A 20,005-nucleotide genomic window follows, 5' to 3' on the forward strand; every position below is an offset into this window, starting at 1 on the left:
CTTTGTCTGGGGGACAGTGCTTCATTGAAGTTAACATAGCAGCCATTTTAAGTTTTGGAACCATATAAAGTCTGTGAGAGAACAGCCATTTTGCATGCAGAACCCCCAGGAAGAACTCTTAGAGACAACAGCATTGAGTGTCCTTGGCCATGAGAAGACAAAGGCGAAGGTATTAACAAATCAACCACTTTTCTGCTGAGAGTGTCCAGGGAACTTACAAGTACAGTAACTGCAGAATTAGTGAGGAATAGGAGACCTTTTCTCTCTCCCAAAAACCTGCTGAGTCCACCTGAAAAAGACAAACCTCTGAATGGCCATCATAGCTGCTAAACCAAACCAAGTTTCAACCCCTTCACTTCAGAAAAGAATTCAAGCAACTGGCCCGCAACAATATCCCACAGAGGCTGATTTTAAATCTCATCTTTAAGCATATTTTTATCTTTACCTACTTTTAATCTTTGTATCTGCATTTTAGTTAATAACTTTATCACTTTTACCTAAGTAATTTTCAGCAGTAGTTTTTGTAATAAACTCGCCTTCATCTTGTTCAGCAGAACTTGTCTGCTGGGTTATTTTTAAATTGAACCACTCAAATTAAAAGGGGGGTACATATAAACTCTTAGCTCATGGGCCACTTTAAGGAAACATCTTTTACTTGGTCATGACAATTGGGGTCCCATGTCCAGGATTTGTACCCATTGCAAAATGAGCCAAAGCCAAATTTGTACTATAAGCCTGGATTTAATCCGTTGTGAAAAGAGTCAAATTTTGAACTGCAAAGAAATTGGAAGTAGAAGGGAAACACCAAATTGTTTAAAACCAAACCAGAAGCTACAGCAACAAGCTTTGTTTGATGTGAAGTCAGGAGAAGATGCATTGTGTGCTAGCTAAATAGGGGCATAATACTGGACTGCAGGCAGCACAGTGACACAATATCATGAGAGGTTGTGACCGGAGCAACATGCCATTCAGATTAATTATGTTTCTTGTAGCACTGTGCATTAGCACATATTGAGGTGACTGCTTTTCAGAGCTAATTTCGAGTGGACAAATAATTGCTCAGTGGATCAGAAGAAACACCCCAGTGCCAGTGACAGAGGTTGGTGTGGGGGCTGGATGTGGAGGATACAGAGGAGAATAGCTTAACCTTTTAATGCAACAGGGAGATTTCAGGCTGAAGGCTTTAATTTTACATTGCCCGAAGAAATTAACAAATTGCCAATAAAACAAAGCCAAAGAGCAGGTTAAGCAGAAATGCGAGTAGAGCGCTGGAAATTTTTGAGAGTTTGCCACTAAGCCGCCGAGCAGCCAAATTGTGTAATTATAACACGACACATATATAAAGAAAAATTCTAAATGTTGATATCGGAAATAATGTGGAAGAAAGTTTCTCACGGGATAAGAAGCCTGAACAGGAAGTCATGTAATGTAGACAGAAAGTCTAGTAAGTAGTAAGATTTTTAATGTACTAGAGATAAATACCTTGCTTTTTCTCATTATCTTCTTCCACTTCCTTGGTTTCTGGAATTTCAACTTTCTGTTGTTTAGGGTTGGGTTCATCTGTTTGATGTGCAAGAAGAGTATCAATCAATCAATCTTTTTTGCATAGGAAGACAATGGTTAGCCAGGATTAAGATGCATACTTACCCACGAAGCTACATAGATCAATACTAATAGTTAAAGTTAGCAAGACTGGAGAGGAAAAGACCCTCTACACCATTTGCTTGTATCCAATTCAAAATAAACAGTTCCTTTTTCTTTCCCAAAAGGGAAAAAAAATGCCTATTAGTATAATTTGGCATTGTAATAAAATACACAATATTGCATAGATTTCCAACCTTCAAAACACAGGCGTACATCAATCCCAGCTACAGCTTCCTCTGAAACTCTACTCTAGTTCATGTGCAGCAGTGGGAAATGATCAGGGGAGAGTTTGTTTGCCTGCAAGGTCCCTCCAGCAGAGAACTATGCATGGAGAGGACAGGTGCTTGCTAATTATCATCAGTACAACCTTAGAGTGGAGATATTATCTAAAATAGACACATTGACCAGAATCTTCCAGACTTACAAAAACCTTAGGTGTTGGACCATTTCCGGATCCTGACTCTGCTGGCGTCTCCAATTCGAGCACCATTTTATAGGAGGCAACCAATTAACAGGCCACCTCTGTGTTCGTTAACCAATTAGGGACGGTGGGAGGGTTCTAGAACTGAGAGCTGGAAGTCAAGTGGCTCATTTTAACGGTGCCCGGCAGCCTATAAAGTGTGGCTGCAGGCAGAGTGTCCCTATCGACTGTGGACAGTGAGAGAAAGAAGCAGAACAGAGAGCTGGTGTACAAGGATATCCAAGGTTTATGACTCCGCCTTGGAGATAATGCTGCAGATGGTGAGGGCCTACAAGCATATCTTGCTCCCCGAGACAGCGGGAAGGAAGCCAGCCACTGTAGCAAAGCAGGCATGGCTGGTGGTGGTGCAGGATCCATTTCCTGAAACAATTCAATGACCTATCGAGGTCTGGGAAAGTGAGTAGCATGAAATCCAGAGGCGGCACACTTGAAGGATTGAAAAGCGCAGCAACCCTCTGCACTGCAAAGCTTCAGTGCAAACAAGTCCCACTAATAATGAGGCTTGTGTGCACAGGTCCCCTCCGTGACCAACAGAAGCATTCCTACCATGGCCACTCATGGAAGATGCAAGAATGGCACCAGAACATTAATGGTTTGAGAAGCTTTACATGGTGCACTATAGATGCAGATGTGAGCCCTTTCATTCATGGCATCTTGTTCTTCACTTTGCAGGAGAAAAGAGCACACAACACCTGGCAGAGGAGGCACATCCACCCTTAGTCCTAATGCAGGTGGAAGAGGCAGCCCTGGAGATTGGCAATGTCTCAACAGGGCATGGGGTGCGTCAGAGAGGGGTGAAAGCCTGATGTTTGAAACCATGCTACAGGCTTGGAACAGCTAGCTCATTTTACTTTTGTATCCATATTTTCTCAATTGAAAAGTAGCTTGAAGTGTGAAGTAGCCACTGAGGGATGCAAGCTTCACTAACTGACATCTTCTCTAAACCACAGGGCCAATGCTGGAGAAAGAGCAAGAGGCGGCAGTGCTGGTCTCAGAGGACGAGCAGCGCATTGAAGATGCACTATCACAGGTGTCAAGCATTCCCTCTACCAGCGCAGATACACACACATAGGTCATGTGTCGAACAGTTGGTACATGGCGAGGAGTATGTCACGTCACATGTGAGCAGCAGCAGGTAATAGTGGAAGATGTGGATAGTCTCCAAAGGATGGAGAACTGCAGCAGCCATGCTCAGCTCGCCGGAGATGTTGAGCCTTGGGGATCATGCACAAACCAGGTATTTGTGGACTAGCAAGAGGAGATAGGTGGATACCTGGCAGAGTTCCTGGAAGCTGTGTATGCCCTTTGGCGGAAAATTGAGGAATCATACATGTCACAAGTGCCGCCATCTTTCAGTTATATGAGTGCATGAGTACCTCCATTGAAAGAGCCGCCAGCTTTATGGAGACTCAAATACACCCACCCAACGAGCAGATGCAGGAACAACACAGTGGCATCCACAATATGACTGCAATGCTCAGCAGCACTGTTCATTCCATAGCATTGATGGCCCAGAGGTAAATGGATGTGCAGCCACGCACTTTCCCATTCCTGGTTAGTAGGCACATGCAGCTGTATTCTGAAAGGCTAGAGGCAGGCCTCCTGGTAATGAGGGGGCATCCTCAGATCACTCCTGGTAAGCTGTTAGCTCCTCTGACAGAGAAACACACTGAGACCTGCCCCCATGGCCAAGGCTGCCCCTGCACAGATACAGGTGGGGCAGTCAGTGGAAGGGTCTTACCCAGAGGGTGACAGCCACAGGCATCTCCTTTGCCAGAGCAGGAAAAAGGGCAGTTTGCATCCACTTTGGCCTCAGCCACAGGGGGAGCACAACGCAAAAGCACACAGAAAAGAATAGAGAAATTTCAGTAGCACCACTATGAGACAACTGGGTGAATTTCTTTATGGCTCTTAAATTCATAAACTTCATTTGAACAAAGCCAGTTATGTGGGCAACCTGATGCATGTCATGTGTTTCATGGTGGTCCATTGTATACATACGCATACTCAGCAATGGCCTGGACGGCACGGAATGTTGTGGGGCAAAGTCCTGGCGTGGGAGGGTTGATGGGTAGGTAAAACATCTATGGAGGAGAAATGCCTGTGGTCAAGGATTGATGAAAGCACTTACTTCTGGTCTCACACGGGCCACACTGATACCATTGCAATACACCCACCCAACGAGCAGATGCAGCAATAGCCCCTTCTCAAGTGAATCTTGCAGAGATGAGAGTGATGGCTTACCTGCTGGCATGAACAGTTGAAGAATGTGAAACTGCCTCAGGAAGTATACATCATGGTAGTCGCCAGGGCAATTTGCATACAGCCGGATGAATCTCGGTGGTTGCATATGAACTGCGCCCTCAAGGGAGTTGAAGCCCTTCTTTTGACAAATGTCCCTGGCTGCTCTGATCACGCTTTAATGATCACGTGGGTGCACAGTCTCCCATCCTCTGCACCTGATGGAATCCTGACATTGAGGCAAATCCTACAACCCCCTGGCCACACTGTGGCAAATGCTGTGCAGCCAGATGCCCTCACACATAGGGCATCTGTTAACTGTGTGGTGCAACTATGGGCAGCTGATTATAAAATTATTCACTTGTCTGCAAACAAGGCCTGGAACAAGCGTACACATAAAAATTTAGCCGGACTGTCACTTTTTCTGGCCATATGTCCATGACCACTTGCGCAAGAGGTACAGCCATCAATGACAGTGTTGCTCCAATGGGGTCGAGAAAGTCGATCCTTTTCTAAATTTACCCTCTTCTGACTCCTACCCCTCGGTCACTGCCTCTGCTGCACTCTCCTGCATGTAGCTGGATGTGTTGCTCGCCCTGTCGCCGCTCCACCATGGTCTGAGCACTGAATAAGTGGACCCCATGTCCAGGCGCATCCTTCAACACACAAGAGGTGTGCAGATCAGATGCACTTGCAGTTTATGCTGGTGCAATGCCACCCAAAGTGAGAACCACTGACACTTGGTATATTACCTATCTCAGAATGATGATTCCACAATGTCAGCTCTCGAGTTATGCAAGGGATCATTCTTGCTGCCTTCTCCCTTTATACTGCTGACCTTACTGAATGTCAACGTCAATAGGCAGTCGATTGCCACTGTTGTGCAGCCATCTCAGCAAAGTTGCCGAGCTGCTGACAGTGTGGACCCTGTGAGCCATTTGTAAAATCTCACTCAAGTGCAAAATACCTTAACTGGCTACCTGCCACTACTGGAAAAAGCACACAGAAGTTGGAGCACGTCAGGGAACTGACCCAACACTCTGCATTCTAACTTTTCATGCTCCCTCCTCCTCCAAAGGGTTGGAAAAATTGGCCCTGAATTTTCATGGGGTTTTCCCCAGTATCCTGCTTCAGTCTGGATGGGACTTTTGGTGAGATGGTGTAAATAGCAGTTTACAGTTTTCAAAGGCACCTCTCTGGGATTTTTCCTAAAACCACTGAAGAACTCCAGCAGAAATTCAACTGACTTTTCTAAATGCCAAAAGACACTGATTACAAATTGAAATTGAAAGGGTTTCCACCATGCAAGTAATGCTGATAATAGATCATCTGGGTTTCTCCAAGTATTTCAATGAAGAACCAAAACACTAACTACCCACCTTCGCTGGATGTTTTCTGTTTACGCTTCTTGCTCTTTTTGCCATGTAAATTTTCACTGTCTTGTTGCTCATAGCCCTTTGCTTGATTGCCATTTTCCTCTACTGCATGGGCTTCATCTTTATGCTGCTTTTTAAGTTTTTTCTTCCTTTTCCCTTCCAGATGACTTGTTTTGGAATCTGGTTCACACTTTAAAGAATTTTCACCATCCTTTGAGTTCAAGTGTTTCTTCTCTTTTTTGGATTTTTTTTGCTTTTTTTCTTTTCTTTCCAGTTTTTTTATTTCCTTCTCTTCATTTTCTACTACCGGTGCCTGATCCTGGTTTGCTTCTACTGATTCTGATGGGTCTACACCACTCTGAATGTGTTTCTGCTTTGGTTGCTGGTTGTTTTTATCCTTAGCAAAACAAATTTAATGTATTTATATATTATACCACAAGATTAATGTACATTATAGAATTATAAAAATTATACAGCTAAACATAGGTTTTACATTTTCTGTGCCATATGCATATTCCTACTGCATTGCAAAGTAAACTTCTTGATCTTCTCTGCAGCATAGCAACAGTAGACCATTTTTCTATTGATCTTACTTTTAAAAATTTCTAATAACCCAGAATCCGTAACCCTTTGTGGGAGCAAATACCAGATTTCCACTATCCTTTGTGTGAACAAACTGTTTCCTGATCTCACTCATAAACGACCCAGCTGTAATATTACCATTCTGCTCTCTTGTTCTAGTGTTAACAGCTCCAACTTCTCTCGTCTCTCATACGTCCATACAAATTAGGAGTAGGCCATTCGACCCCTTGGGCCTGCTCTGCCATTCAATAAGATCATGGCTGATCTGATTGTGGCCCCAACTCCACTGTCCTTCCGACCCCAATAACCTTTGGCTCCCTTGTCAATCAAGGATCTAATTCCGCCTTAAAAATATTCAATGACCCTGCCTCCACCACTCTCTAGGGAAGAGAGCTCCACAGACTCACGACCCTGAGAGAAAAAATGTTTTTCCTCATCTCTATCTTAAATGGGTGACCCCTTATTTTTAAACCATGTCCCCTTGTTCCGGTCTCTTCCACAAGGGAAAACATCCTTCCAGCATCCACCTGGTCAAGTCCCCTCAGGATCTTGTATGTTTCAATAAGATCGCCTCTCATTCTTCTAAACTCTAGTCCAACCTTTCCTCATAGGATAACCCCACCTCAGCACAGGAATCAGTTGAGTGGGACTTCTCTGAACTGCTTCTAATGTTTGTCCTTGTGAGTAAAGCCTTTCATCTTTGGTACTATTTAATGAATCTCCTATGTAACTTTTCGATGGCCTTGATAACCTAACACAAGGTACTCAAATTTGATTTATTTTCCTTTAACTGTGGCCTAACCAATGCTTTGCAAAGGTTTTGCATTACCTCTTTGCTTTTGTACTCTGTGCCCAATTAATAAAAGCTAGGATTCCAAATGCTTCTTAAAAATTATTTTGTGTTTTTTCTATTTTTCCTGTTTATCCAAACATTTAAGTCCCTCTGCCCTTCAACTGCTTTTAAAGTTTACTGTATTATGTTCTCAAATTGTTTCTCCCAGATTCTTATCTTTTCAACGAGGAGCTATCCACCTGGACTAACCTGCCTATATCCTTCTGAAGATTATTTTAGTCCTCTTATCAGTTAACCATGCTCCCTATTTGTGTGACCTCTGCAATATTTGATATTATGCTTCCTGTACCCAATTCTAGGTTATTTATTTACATTAAGAGCATTAATCCCAGCACAGAGTCTCTCAAACTGGCTCTGCTCCACACAGGTTGAAATGGTTAGAGTCACAAAAGATAAACTGCTTGATTTTGACCACAATCCCCCATCTCTAATGTTCTTTGACCTCTCAGTCATCTTAGTCATTGATGATCATTCTTGCCACCTCCAACATCTGCCCTCTGTAGTTCACCTGAGGTAATGCCATCTACAAGTTCCACTCTAAAGGGTGCTAAATTGCTGTCAACGTCTTCATAGAATCATAGAAACTTACAGCACAGAAAGCAGGCCATTCAGTTGACCTGTCATGCCCATGCTGGCTCTTTGAAAAAGTAATCATGCTCAGTCCCATGCCCTCCTTTTTGTCTGTAAGCCTGTAAAGTTTCTCATCCTCAAGTGCATCCCCAACTCCCGTTGAAAATTATTCCCTGGAATCAGCTTCCAGCATCTTTTCAGCTGCAGCATTCCAAATCCTGATAACTCAGTGAAAAAAACCTCATCCCCCGTCTAGATCTTTTGCCAATTATTTTAAATCTACAATCTCTGATTATTGACCCATTTGCCAAAGTGAATAGATTTTCTAGCAAAACTTAATCATCTTGAAAACCTCTATTAGATCCCTTCTTAACCTGATATTTACCAAGGAGAACAGTCCTAACTTTCCCAACCTCTTCAACTGGTCACTGGTAACATCCTGGGAAACCTCCTCGGTCCCCTTCTTATCTTTTGAGAAGGTGGTGCCCAGGATTGTCCACAACACTTCAGCTGAGGCCTAAGCAATGATTTATAAAGTTCTAGAGTGACCTCTTTGCTTCTATGGCTCTATTTATAAATCCAATGAAGCCATGTGATTTTTTTTTAAAAAAAACACTTAATCCACTGGCCCTGCCCCCAGTAAGGACTTGTGTAACTATGGACACATGAAAGTCTCTCTGTTCTTCTGCATTTTTGAAATGGAACTATTTATAGGAGATTGTATATTTATAGTATACTGTCAATACCTCCCTGCCTCATGTCTTCTCCTCCATTATTCTCTCAGTTAACTTCAGGTCTACCCCAGAGATCCATCCATGACACTGTCCTTTTCACTAATCATGAGCATTATCTAAAAGACTGCTAACAGTCCAATACAGCAAGCTGCTAAAGTGCGAGTGGAAATAGCAGAAGGGCTTTGCCATAATCTTCCAATCTTCCCTAGGTACTATAGAGGTGCCAGGAGATTTCCGGAAAGAGTGTAACTACAAGCCAGTCACTTTAGTGATGGGAAAGGTTTTAGAAACAAGATGGTAGACAGTGATGTTCCCCAAGTGTCTGTGATAGGGCCACTGCTTATGTACGTTTGTATTTTATTCAAAGTGATGGTCACATTCAATAGCTATCTCGGAGTCACTGCAACTCCGATGATATCCCAGATGAAAATATGTTGATTCTGCAATGGTGCCGATCCTGGAATTTGCCAACAGATGGGAAAATCAAAGGTTGTAGCACATTCTACTTCTATCTAATTTCAATTGCAGGTGATCTGTTTTAGTTCGAATGTGTTGTGACTTACATTGTTGATAGCAGCAGCAAAGATCTCCCACACCTGGCCCTGTAGAGCCTCATTATAAATATTCAAACTGTTTTTCATCCAGTTCTGCAACACAATGAAAAAAATCTAAGTAAAATCTAAATTTTACACAGATGAAAATATGTTGTTTCTGAAACCCATCATTCCAATTAAATCAAGGCTTCAAAAACTTTAATTTTTAGAAATAAGCTTCTCAAGGGCAACTTGAAAAGCAATGATTTGAAGAATTCAATTTTGGACCTTCAGGAGTTATTAAACTGTTCACAATAACAGCAAATAATGCTGGCCACACACACACACGGTCAACATCTGTAAAAAGAAACCTGATCATGTTTCAGGTATGTACCTTTTATCAGAACCGCGAGGGCTGTAGACTTCTAGGTAGGTATATCTAACATTTTTTTGTTTTATTTCAGTGTTTCAGCATTTGAAGTTTTTCTTTTCATTTTAGTGATAAGTTGTTTGTGCATCAATCTATAAAACTGCGTAATAAGTCACAGATGTTTTAAAATGTACACTTACAGAATTTGGCAATGACAAACATTTGTAGATTGCCTATATTTGAAAAAAAACACACACGTACACATGTATATATATTAAAACTAGAACATCTGGTCCACCTAGACGTCGTTTTGCTATAGATGCAGAACAGTCTTAAAATGTTGAGCAGTTGTGAACTACAGTCTGAAACTGACAAGCACAATTCAATCTGTAAAGCTCTCTGATGAAATAGTGTAACAATGTAAGCACTGTATTAAAAAAAACTATATTATTGACATTGTAAGCAATACAATGGGACATCTCTAAGTAACTAGTTACAATTTTACCCATTAAGGGACTTCCATTCTTCGCATACATTTGTATTAACAACTTCCAATTTAACCTTATTTCAAGTTATCACAATGAAGGACAGTAGTTTAAGCAAGCAATCAGAATTCATAATGTACATTCACATTTGTTCAGCGAGTAATATTGTGGATATAGAATAGTTAGGTATGGTAAATGATGGTGTATATGATCAGCTCACTCTGGGCAGTCTTGTTTAAATTTTGTGCTTTATGGAATTAGTGTTTTACTAAACATTGAAAAATTCCATAGGAGGCCCTTTCTGTCTTATAAACTGTAAAAATCTACACAATACAAGAGCTACGCAATTGCACAGTCTGATAAAAATGCATCTTGGGCAATTTATAACAATATTAAAAATCAGGTTTCCATTAAACAAGTTAAAAAATACACAAACCTGAAATTTGGCTTTTTTTCGTGGTATGTTGTCATACGAATCCATTTGCTTCAGAATTTCACGCACTTTGGGACTAACATTTGATTCATTCATAGCTTCATGAATTTTCTATATACAGGTAAAAGATTAAATTTAATATCTGTAGCTGTACCCCAATAACACACACTGCCTTAATTAACCTTTACGCGCAATGCACCTGACCCACTATTACAATCAACAGTAACAAATACAAAGTGCAGTAAACTATCCATGGTAGTAAAATGTAACCCTAAGTTTCCTTTATACTACTGGGACTAGCTTGGTAACTGCATCTAAAGTAGTGGGAACAGGCAAAAAATTGTGTCACTTAATACTCACACAGAGTGGAGATCTGAATATTCACACGTAACACGCACATATGACCCCACTCTGGGGGCCCACAAAATTATTTTTGAAAAGTTTCACACTAGTTGCAGTTATGTTGCAATCGCCTCAAAGTACATGGTTCTAGACTGTCTCCTTGAAAAGTGGTCTCATATGGCTGGACAAAATTGCAAGAATTGCAACTTCAGTTGGAACTTTACTTTTGGCTTCTTCAATAACAGAAAAACTCATGCAAACTACAGATTCTGTGTCAGAACTAGAGTAGGCAAGAGTCTGGAATAGTAATTATATGCTTCATATCACAGTGATGCTGTATTCTGTCTTTCCTGGATCATGGTTCAAAACATTTTACAGATCCCAATTTCAATGACACCACATTAGGAAAGCATCATTCACGCCAGCATACTCATCAACTGTAGTTCTAAAGGACTAAACATTATTACTGTGCAGCTAAATAATGACTAACAGAGTATCTACAGTCATATTTAACTAATTCCAATTTTCAGATCAGTCAGAGCAACACACAATGCAACAGGTAGTACCATTGTTCTCCATGGTGCATTAACCATCCATACTATAGGTATCATTATGAAATGATCCATTGCAAGAAAAAATTTTGACCACAACCATGATCAGTTGCAATGAGAAGTGTAACAGTAGAATAAAAAGGAAAAACTACAAATAAAATACATCTACAAAAAGCTGGAAACACATAACATGGTGTAAGACAAGCTACAAGATTTGTGTATACAGCCTTCATCAGGCAGAAAGCCAAGAGTTAAAGAACTACAGCTGCAAAAACTACACAAAGAGAACTAATTGATGCACTTCCTCACAGGTTAGGAGTGAAACAAAAAGACAAAATGCTGGAGACACTCAGCAAGCACTTGTAAAGATAGGAAGAATGCCAATATTTCTGGCACAGTTCTTCAGATTGGACATTAATGTGTTAAATGACCTATAAACCAATCAGTAGAAAACAACAGACATAAAGGCTTGAGATGGATACACAGAGATTTGGCATAAACAGAGATAGAGGCTTCTAATCAGGATGCTTGTATCTGTTCTTTTTCTGTGTGTAATTGATGGATCCATCATGTTTTGCTAAGCTTTTCTGTTTCAATTTAGCTCCAGCCCTTTTAATGTCCCTCCCTCCTTTCCTTTGTTGTACATAGACATCTAGTGCCTTCTCACCCCACTCCCCGACCCACCATTTACATATTTTTTGTGTGTTTGCATTATTTCAGATACATCAAACGTGGAATTTATTTCACACAGGATAATCCAAATGGACTTACCTTCCAAAGTGTCACAGGCAGTTAAAAAATCAGACCGCAGTGAAACCGGTACAGCAAATAGCAATTAAGATGGAACTTGTTTGTATTTCTCCTTTCCCAATCCCATAATTCCCCAAAGCATTTCATAGTCAGTTAATCACTCACTTTTGAAATGCAGTTACTAACGTAATACAGGTAACATAGCAGTCAATTAGCGTACAGCAAAGTCAGCAGAGAAATAAATGACTAAATAATCTGTTAGAGTGATGATGGTGAAAGGGTAAATGAGAGTCAGAAGAACTCCACTGCCCTATTTCAAACAAAATTACATACACTGTACAAACTCAAAATATAATAATTGGTTGTTTCTCTTTAAGGAGGCCAACTAATCTGCTGTGTTGCCCAACATTTTCTGTTCATATTTCTAAAGTCGTATGTCTACATTTGAGCAGAATACTGCACAAGAAGTTCTTAAATATGTGCTAATTCCTTTCCTGAAATCCCAAATAATTCACTTAGGACTTGTTTGGTCATGTTTGATCTTATTCACTTACGTAATAAAAAGTATCCAACAGCTTATGTAGAAATTTCCACAGGACAACCATTAACAATGGCAAGGTTCAATTAGAAAGCTGAACAGCCCACTAAGTGGAAAAACTTTTAAAACTGAAACGAACTACTATAACATCTTGAAGCACACTTAGAGTAACATACAAACTAAGATTTACTTACTTGTATCCACTGTTGTTGTTTCACATCTCCCTTTTTGACCTTGGCTTCAAATCCTTTACCACCATACTTCTCATCTTCACTAATGCATTTAATGTGTGCTTTGTAATCCTCTCCCCTATAAACAATAGCAGACCTCTATTAGGAGGAAATGTAAACTAATACCTCATCTAGCAGAGAACTTAGATCACGGAGGAGTAAGTTTCTGTTGTGTATTTGAGTGAAGCGAACAGCCCACAGCAAAACCCTAACATGCATTCTTCAAAACTGTAGCTGCTGAAGGTTTAATTTCAGCTCTACATGTTGTGATAGAATATTGAACTATATGCAGTGCTATCAAATGAATCATTTCACAAATTTCATGGGACAACAGGAGTACCAGTGTAAGTAATCAATTAAAACTGAGAGTCAGAAAAGTAATGGGACTGCAATAGACCCTCTCTAATGATGAAGATCAGAGTAAAACAAACTTGATTTGTTACATACAAAATGTGAGAATTAAGCAAAATTTGATATTAGCTTTTTATCTTACACATTTAAATGTTGGAGGCCACTGTATTACATATGTTTCAAAAAGTAATTTTGCTAAATTTTCAAAGCTATTTGTCCCTAAAGATAACTCAAACTTCAGGCAAAGAAGCTATTTTAGCACACAAGGTGGTGAATAGCTCCATGAGAACCCACTGAACTACTGCACCAATGAGAGTTCGTAATCTCATTTGTGCTGTAACAGAGTGCAATTAAGAGGCAACCAGGTGTTTCCTCAGAGAAGAAGGGATAAACAGAGAGAGTGTTTTCTACAGCACCCTCATGTGCTTAGTGATCAATAACTTGGGCAGAAACCTGGAAGCAGATAGTTTAGTCTCTGTACTGGATATTTGATGAATGAGGCAGGGAAAGAAGTAAATTAAAAGAAATACGAAAAAATATTAAGTTCAGATAGAATACAATATATTGCTGAAAAAGAGAGGCATGTCTAAGCTTTTCATCTTGCACTCAGAACACTTGCCAGAATACCAATATAAAAAAAGGGGGAAAACAACAATTTATACTGTATGTGAAGAGAGTGCTGATTAGTTGGCAAGTGGAGCAAGTTGCCATGGGGAATGCGCCACTGGTGGTAACTGACATTTATTGCCAAGCATTGTTTGCAATTTAAACCAGACTGATAAGGCAGGGCAATGCCAAGCCCTGAGCAATTAGTCAGTGAATGGCTGTCACTTATTTTGTTTAGCTGAAACAGGTGCAATGTATGTACATGTTCTGTCTGCAAAGAACTGGGCCCTGTGTATTAATATATGTAGCTTCCAGTACACACAAATGCGCCACATTGCGAGCCCAACTGACAATCTCAAATTGATTGTCAGCGTAATTCTTAGCACATTGAGGATTATTTAGCAAATGTTATTCAATCGCAGAATCACATCTAATGTTGGACACTGTTTTGAGTTTTGCAAGCACAGGCTGGTTGGGTACGGTCTGTACTCTGCCCATTCTAAACAGCAGCGTGGAACAGCTAGCTTCACCTGTTGCTCAAATTTTTGAGATACCTTGCCCTTCCAGGGTAATCTGAGCTATACATGAGAGATGATCTGATCAGGGTAACCATTATCAAAGGCATCCTGCGGGATAATGGCTACCCTGATCAGATAATTTCACGCTGTATATCGCGCAAACTCATGAACGGGCCTAAAGCCGTCACTTTCAGTCCTGAAAAGTGCCCAGTCTACCTCAGATTACCCTGGAAGGGCAAAGTATCTCAAAACAATTTGAACAACAAGTGAAGCTAGCTGTTTCACGCTGCTACGACGCAGTAGCAACATAAGTGGTATTCGCCACTAACAAGATGCTGCCATCAAGCCAAAAAGATGTTCTGCCTATCATACAAATGAGTAATGTGGTATATGAATTTCGGTGCCAGTGTGATGCTAGGTATGTAGGCCGTACATCCCAAAGACTGGGGAATCATATCAAGCAGCATGTCCCAGCCGCTGTTCACAACAGGCAGAGTACAGACTGCACCCAACCAGCCCGTGTTGCTAAACTCAAAACACAGTGTCCAACATTAGATGCGATTCTGCGATTAAGGATTATTTAGCAAATGTTGTCCAATGTGTTAAGAATTATGCTGACAACCAATTTAAGATTGCCAATCGAGCTCGTAATGTGGCACATTTACGTGTACTGGAAGCTACATATATTAATACACAGGGCCCTGTTATTTGCAGACAGAAAGAACATGTACATACATTATGCCTGTTCCAGCTAAACAAAATAAGTGACAGCCATTCGCTGACTCATTCCTCAGCGCAATGCCGTGGCCAATTAAGGTCAAGATGCCTGGTTTAAATTTCAAACATTGCTTTGCAGTTAACTGCCATTCACCATCAGTGGTGCATTTTCCATGGCAACTTGCTCCGCTTGCCAACCAATCAACATTCTCTTCACATACAGTAAAAATTGTTGTTTCCACCCTTACATTGGTATTCTTACGTGCGTCCTAATGAGTGATAGAAGAAAAGCTAAGACATGTCTCTTTTTTCATCAATACTCAAGTTCTGTACTACCAAATGACTATTTGAATACAATATACCTGTAAAAGCCAAAACTTTGTACACCCCCATGCCACATGCTTACCAAAAGTCCTTGCCGCAATCAATACATGACAAACACAGACAGTTCCGGCAGATCTTAATATGTTTTTCCACTAGGGCTTTCTTGACAGACGCTCCACATTCGTTACAGCTGAAAACCACCATTTTGTCTTATTCTAGGCACCTTCTCACACGCTACAATAAAAATGCCTGCATCAGGAATAAATATATAAATTTCTGTGAAATAGAAGACTAATCAGTTCAAACTTAGGCTTTACTTGTGCAGATTTTATCTTATTTTTGCAGCAGGCTTTATGATATCATTAGCAAATATTCCTATTTCTGGAAAAACTCAGCAAGTCTGGCAGCATCGGCGGAGAAGAAATCAGTTAACGTTTCGAGCCCTCATGGCCCTTCGGCAGAACTGCAGCATAGTTTCAGCAAGGGAGAAATATAAATTGGTTTAAGGTAGGGGGGGGGGGGGGGGGGGAGAGAGACACATTGAGGGTGTGGTGTGAGCAGATAATCAAAGGATGTCACAGACAAAAGGGTCAAAGAGGTGTTGAAGGTGGCGGTCTTTGTCTGAGAAAAGTGCTAATTAAGAATGCAAGACAGGATATTCAAAGTACAGCTCTAGTGGGGGTGGGGTGGAAAGACTAAAGGTTTTAGTTTTAGATTTAAAAATAATGGAAATAGGTGGGGAAAGAAGAATCTATATAAATTATTGAAAAAAAAGCGGGTGGGGGGGGGAAAAAAGAAACGGGGTGGGGATGGGGGGAGGGGGAGTTTAAGATCTAAAGTTGTTGAATTCAATATTCAGCCCAGAGGGCTGTAAAGTGTCGGCAGCCCTCTGGGCTGAATATTGAATTCAACAACTTTAGATCTTAAACTCCCCCTCCCCCCATCCCCACCCCGTTTCTTTTTCCCCCCCACCCGCTTTTTTTTCAATAATTTATATAGATTCTTCTTTCCCCACCTATTTCCATTATTTTTAAATCTAAAACTAAAACCTTTAGTCTTTCCACCCCACCCCCACTAGAGCTGTACTTTGAATATCCTGTTTTCCATTCTTAATTAGCACTTTTCTCAGACAAAGACCACCACCTTCAACACCTCTTTGACCCTTTTGTCTGTGACATCCTTTGATTATCTGCTCACACCACACCCTCAATGTGTCTCTTCCACCCCCCCCCCCCCCCCAAACCTTAAACCAATTTATATTTCTCCCTTGCTGAAACTATGCTGCAGTTCTGCCGAAGGGCCATGAGGGCTCGAAACGTTAACTGATTTCTTCTCCGCCGATGCTGCCAGACTTGCTGAGTTTTTCCAGGTAATTCTGTTTTTGTTTTGTTTTGGATTTCCAGCATCCGCAGTAGCTTTTAGCTTTTTGTTTTTATTCCTATTTCTGACCTTATGACACAAGGAAGATCATTGATGAAGCAGTTGAAGATGAATGGGCCTAGGGCACTACGCTGGGGAACTCCTGCAGTGATGTCCTGGAGCTGACATGATGGCCTCCAAGGACAAGGACATTACATCACAGAACAAAATGAAGGCGTCTTGTTTTACAACTCTGCATTCTAGACCTTAATGTTAGGGTCAACTGAAGTTCAGGCTGTCAACCCTGACAAGTAAATGAAGAGGTTGCATTCAATGGATAAGGTTTTACTTGTGGAAAAAATGGAGCTGAAACACAGAATTTAAATCTTTGCATATTTAAGAAAAAGAGCCGACTGGAGGAGAAAGTTGATGTTATCCAGTTATAAGAATCATTAAGTTTAGACTTTCCAACACCTAAACCCTGTTTGGAGCAATTCAATGATTTTTAAATTGATTCCAACTTATTTGGTATACTATAATGTCTGAGAAAGTTGACGTCAAGGTTAGTATTTGAGCATGAGTTAGACTGAGACAATCAGTGCCAAGTAATAGAAATAAAAACAGAAAATGTTGGAAATGCTCAGCATCTGTGGAAAAAGAAACACTTTCAGACCAATGACTTTTCATTAGAACTGGTAAAAATTTGAAATGTAACAGGTTTTGAGCAAGAGGTGGATGGGACAAAGACAAAAGAAGGTCTGTGATAAGGTGGAAGACAGGAGAGATTGAATGACCGAAGAGTTAGCCTTACAGGATTGAAGGGAATGGTGATTGGGCAAGACATGGAACAAAAGATGTGCCTGGAGAAGGCGTGCTCTCCTGTCTCCCACCCTAACACAGATCTTCCTTTGTCCTTGTCCCGCCCACTCCTTGATCAAAACCTATTACACCTCTAACTTTTCCCAGTTCTGATGAAAGTTGTCAACCTTAAAAGTTAATTCTGTTTCTCTCGCCACAGATGCTACCTGACCTGTTGAGTACTTCCAGCATTTTCTGTTTTAATTTCAGATGCTGCTATTCCAACTAATAGAAACTTGGGTCTATTAGAATACATTGGGGGATACTTATAAAAATTTGACCAAGAATATCTTGATCGAGAGTCACTTAGTAGAGTAAACAAAACATGAGAAGGGAAGCATCAAAATATGTTAAGCACGATAATAAAACTTACTTTCAGCAGAACAGCAAGAATTCTTAAGGAGTAAGTAGAGAGGGAATTCCAGAGCTTAGGTCCTAGACATCAGATGGAATGACTGCCAATAGGGAAGCAAAGAAAATTCAGGATACAAAAGAAGGTCTGTGATAAGGTGGAAGACAGGAGAGATTGAATGGTAGAGCACAGAGATTTTGAAGGGTTGTTCGGCTGGACCAGGAGAGAGACAGGAAGAGGTGAAGTTACGTAGAGATTTCAACATCAAGGACTTGCTGGACCAGGAGCCAACGTAAATCAAAGAGCTCAGGAATGATGGGCGAACAGGACTTGGTGCGAGTTAGGATCTGGACAGCTGAGTTTTGGATGAGTTCAACTTTAGAGAGAGTAAAGCATGGGAGGCTAGTCAGGAGTGCACTGGAATAGACAAGTCTAGAGTTAACAAAGGCATGGATGATGGTTTCGGCAGCAGATGAGCAAAGGCAAGAGCAGCTATGGGCAACGTTATGTGGGTGAAAGTTGGTGGTATCAGTAATGAAGAAAAAGAGGTCCGAAACTCAGCTCATGGTTGAATAACATACCAAATTTGCAAGAGTTTAGCCTCAGAGAGGAATGGAGTCTGTGGCAAGGACCAAAGATGATGGTTTTGGTCTTCCCAATATTCAATTGTTAAGGAGGTTGGCAGTGAATAACATCAGGTAATGCCAGGACACAGGAGTGGAAGTTAAAAAGTTACTGACAATGAAGCTATAAGGGCTTTTGTTGAGGGACAGAGGATGAGAGTAGAATTACTTGAAGCTAACTTCAAACACGATTGGGTGGGTGTTGAGAGATGAGAAACCAAGATGAGGAGCTGCATCAAATGCAGGAATATGAGAGACTAAAATTGGTATTAAAAATTATGCTGCCTCAGGCAGAGGTTGTGGGTTCAAGTCAATGTTCGGAGATTCGAGCACACAATTCAGTAGATATTCCAGTGCAGTAAACAGGGAGTTATCGGAGGTGCCATTTTTCAGAGGAAATGTTAAATCGAAGTCCTACCTAAAAAACCCCAAAGTACTATTTCGAAGAGGAGCGCTATCACTGGTATCCTGCCAATTTTTATAATCTTCTGCACATATCAGCTGCCAGATTTGCTAGATTACCACAGCTTCAAAAATAACAAAAACACAAAATGCTGGAAAAGCTCAGCAGGTCTAACAACATCTGTGGAGAGAAAGACAGAGTTAATGTTTCGAGTCAATATGAGTCTTCTTCAGAGCTAAAGAGAAGTAAAAATGTGATGAAATTTATATTGTTGGTGGGGGGGAGAAGCAGGTAAAGCTGGATAGAAGGCCAGCGATAGGTGGAGGCAAAGGAGAGATTGACAAAGATGTCATAAACAAAAGATCAAAGGGGTGTTAATGGTGGTGGTACAGGTTAAAGGTGGTGCTGATGGTGGCATTAAGGTCAGAAAGCAGAATGTGATCATAGCAGGACAAGGGTAAGCACTCTGGAAAAAACAACATGAACTAGCGACAAATGGCCCGAGTGGGATGGGGGGGCGGGGACAGTGGTGGGGAAAAATATTGAAAATAGGATAAAAGGTGGGGATAAAACAATGAATAAAAATGAAAATAAATAAAAACAAAAGGATAAAAAAAAATGAATATTGAAAAAAAGGGGATAAAAAAGGGATGAGGACGGAGAAAAGTTCATGGTCTGAAGTTGTTGAACTCAAATGTTACGTCCAGAAAGCTGTAAAGTGCCTAATCGGAAGATGAGGTGCTGTTCCTCCAGTTTGCGTTGAGCTTCACTGGAACATTGCAGCAGGCCAAGGACGGACATGTGGGCATGAGAGCAGGGTGGTGTGTTAACATGGCAAGCGACAGGAAGGTTTGGGTCATGCTTGCAGACAGACCGAAGGAGTTCCGCAAAGCGGTCACCCAGTCTGTGTTTGGTCTCTCCAATGTAGAGGAGACCGCACTGGGAGCATCGAATGTAGCAGACTAAATTGAAGGAGGCGCAAGTAAAGCGCTGCTGCACCTGAAAGGAGAGCTTGGGCCCTTGGATGGTGAGGAGGGAGGAGGTAAAGGGGCAGGTGTTGCACCTTCTGCGATTGCATGGGAAGATGCCATGGGATGCGGCTGATGTGTTGGGGGTGATGGAGGAGCGGACCAGGGTGTCCCAGGGGGAATGGTCCCTACGGAATGCCGACAAGGGGCGGG

At 41.2% G+C, this 20,005-nt stretch overlaps 1 protein-coding gene across 3 annotated transcripts in view; it reads right to left on the minus strand.

Moving 5' to 3' along the window:
• lyar (Ly1 antibody reactive homolog (mouse)) overlaps positions 1-20,005 on the minus strand; it is a 29,845-nt gene that overhangs the window by 8,307 nt on the left and 1,533 nt on the right. The window contains exons 1-8 of one of the 3 annotated variants that reach the window (XM_078542011.1): positions 18,840-19,004; positions 17,820-17,901; positions 15,312-15,478; positions 12,678-12,792; positions 10,306-10,413; positions 9,045-9,128; positions 5,746-6,139; positions 1,483-1,560 (exon numbers count right to left, since the gene is read on the minus strand). In XM_078542011.1, coding sequence (XP_078398137.1) covers positions 1,483-1,560; positions 5,746-6,139; positions 9,045-9,128; positions 10,306-10,413; positions 12,678-12,792; positions 15,312-15,433 — 901 coding nt within the window. In that variant the 5' untranslated portion in view covers positions 15,434-15,478; positions 17,820-17,901; positions 18,840-19,004. Of the gene's footprint in view, positions 1-1,482; positions 1,561-5,745; positions 6,140-9,044; positions 9,129-10,305; positions 10,414-12,677; positions 12,793-15,311; positions 15,479-16,678; positions 16,893-17,819; positions 17,902-18,839; positions 19,005-20,005 lie in introns of those variants that run through there. The other 2 variants (XM_078542001.1, XM_078541992.1) reach the window with 2 other exon arrangements.

The sequence above is a fragment of the Cetorhinus maximus genome, chromosome 1 (assembly GCF_964194155.1).
Source record: "Cetorhinus maximus chromosome 1, sCetMax3.hap1.1, whole genome shotgun sequence".
NCBI lineage: Eukaryota > Metazoa > Chordata > Chondrichthyes > Lamniformes > Cetorhinidae > Cetorhinus > Cetorhinus maximus.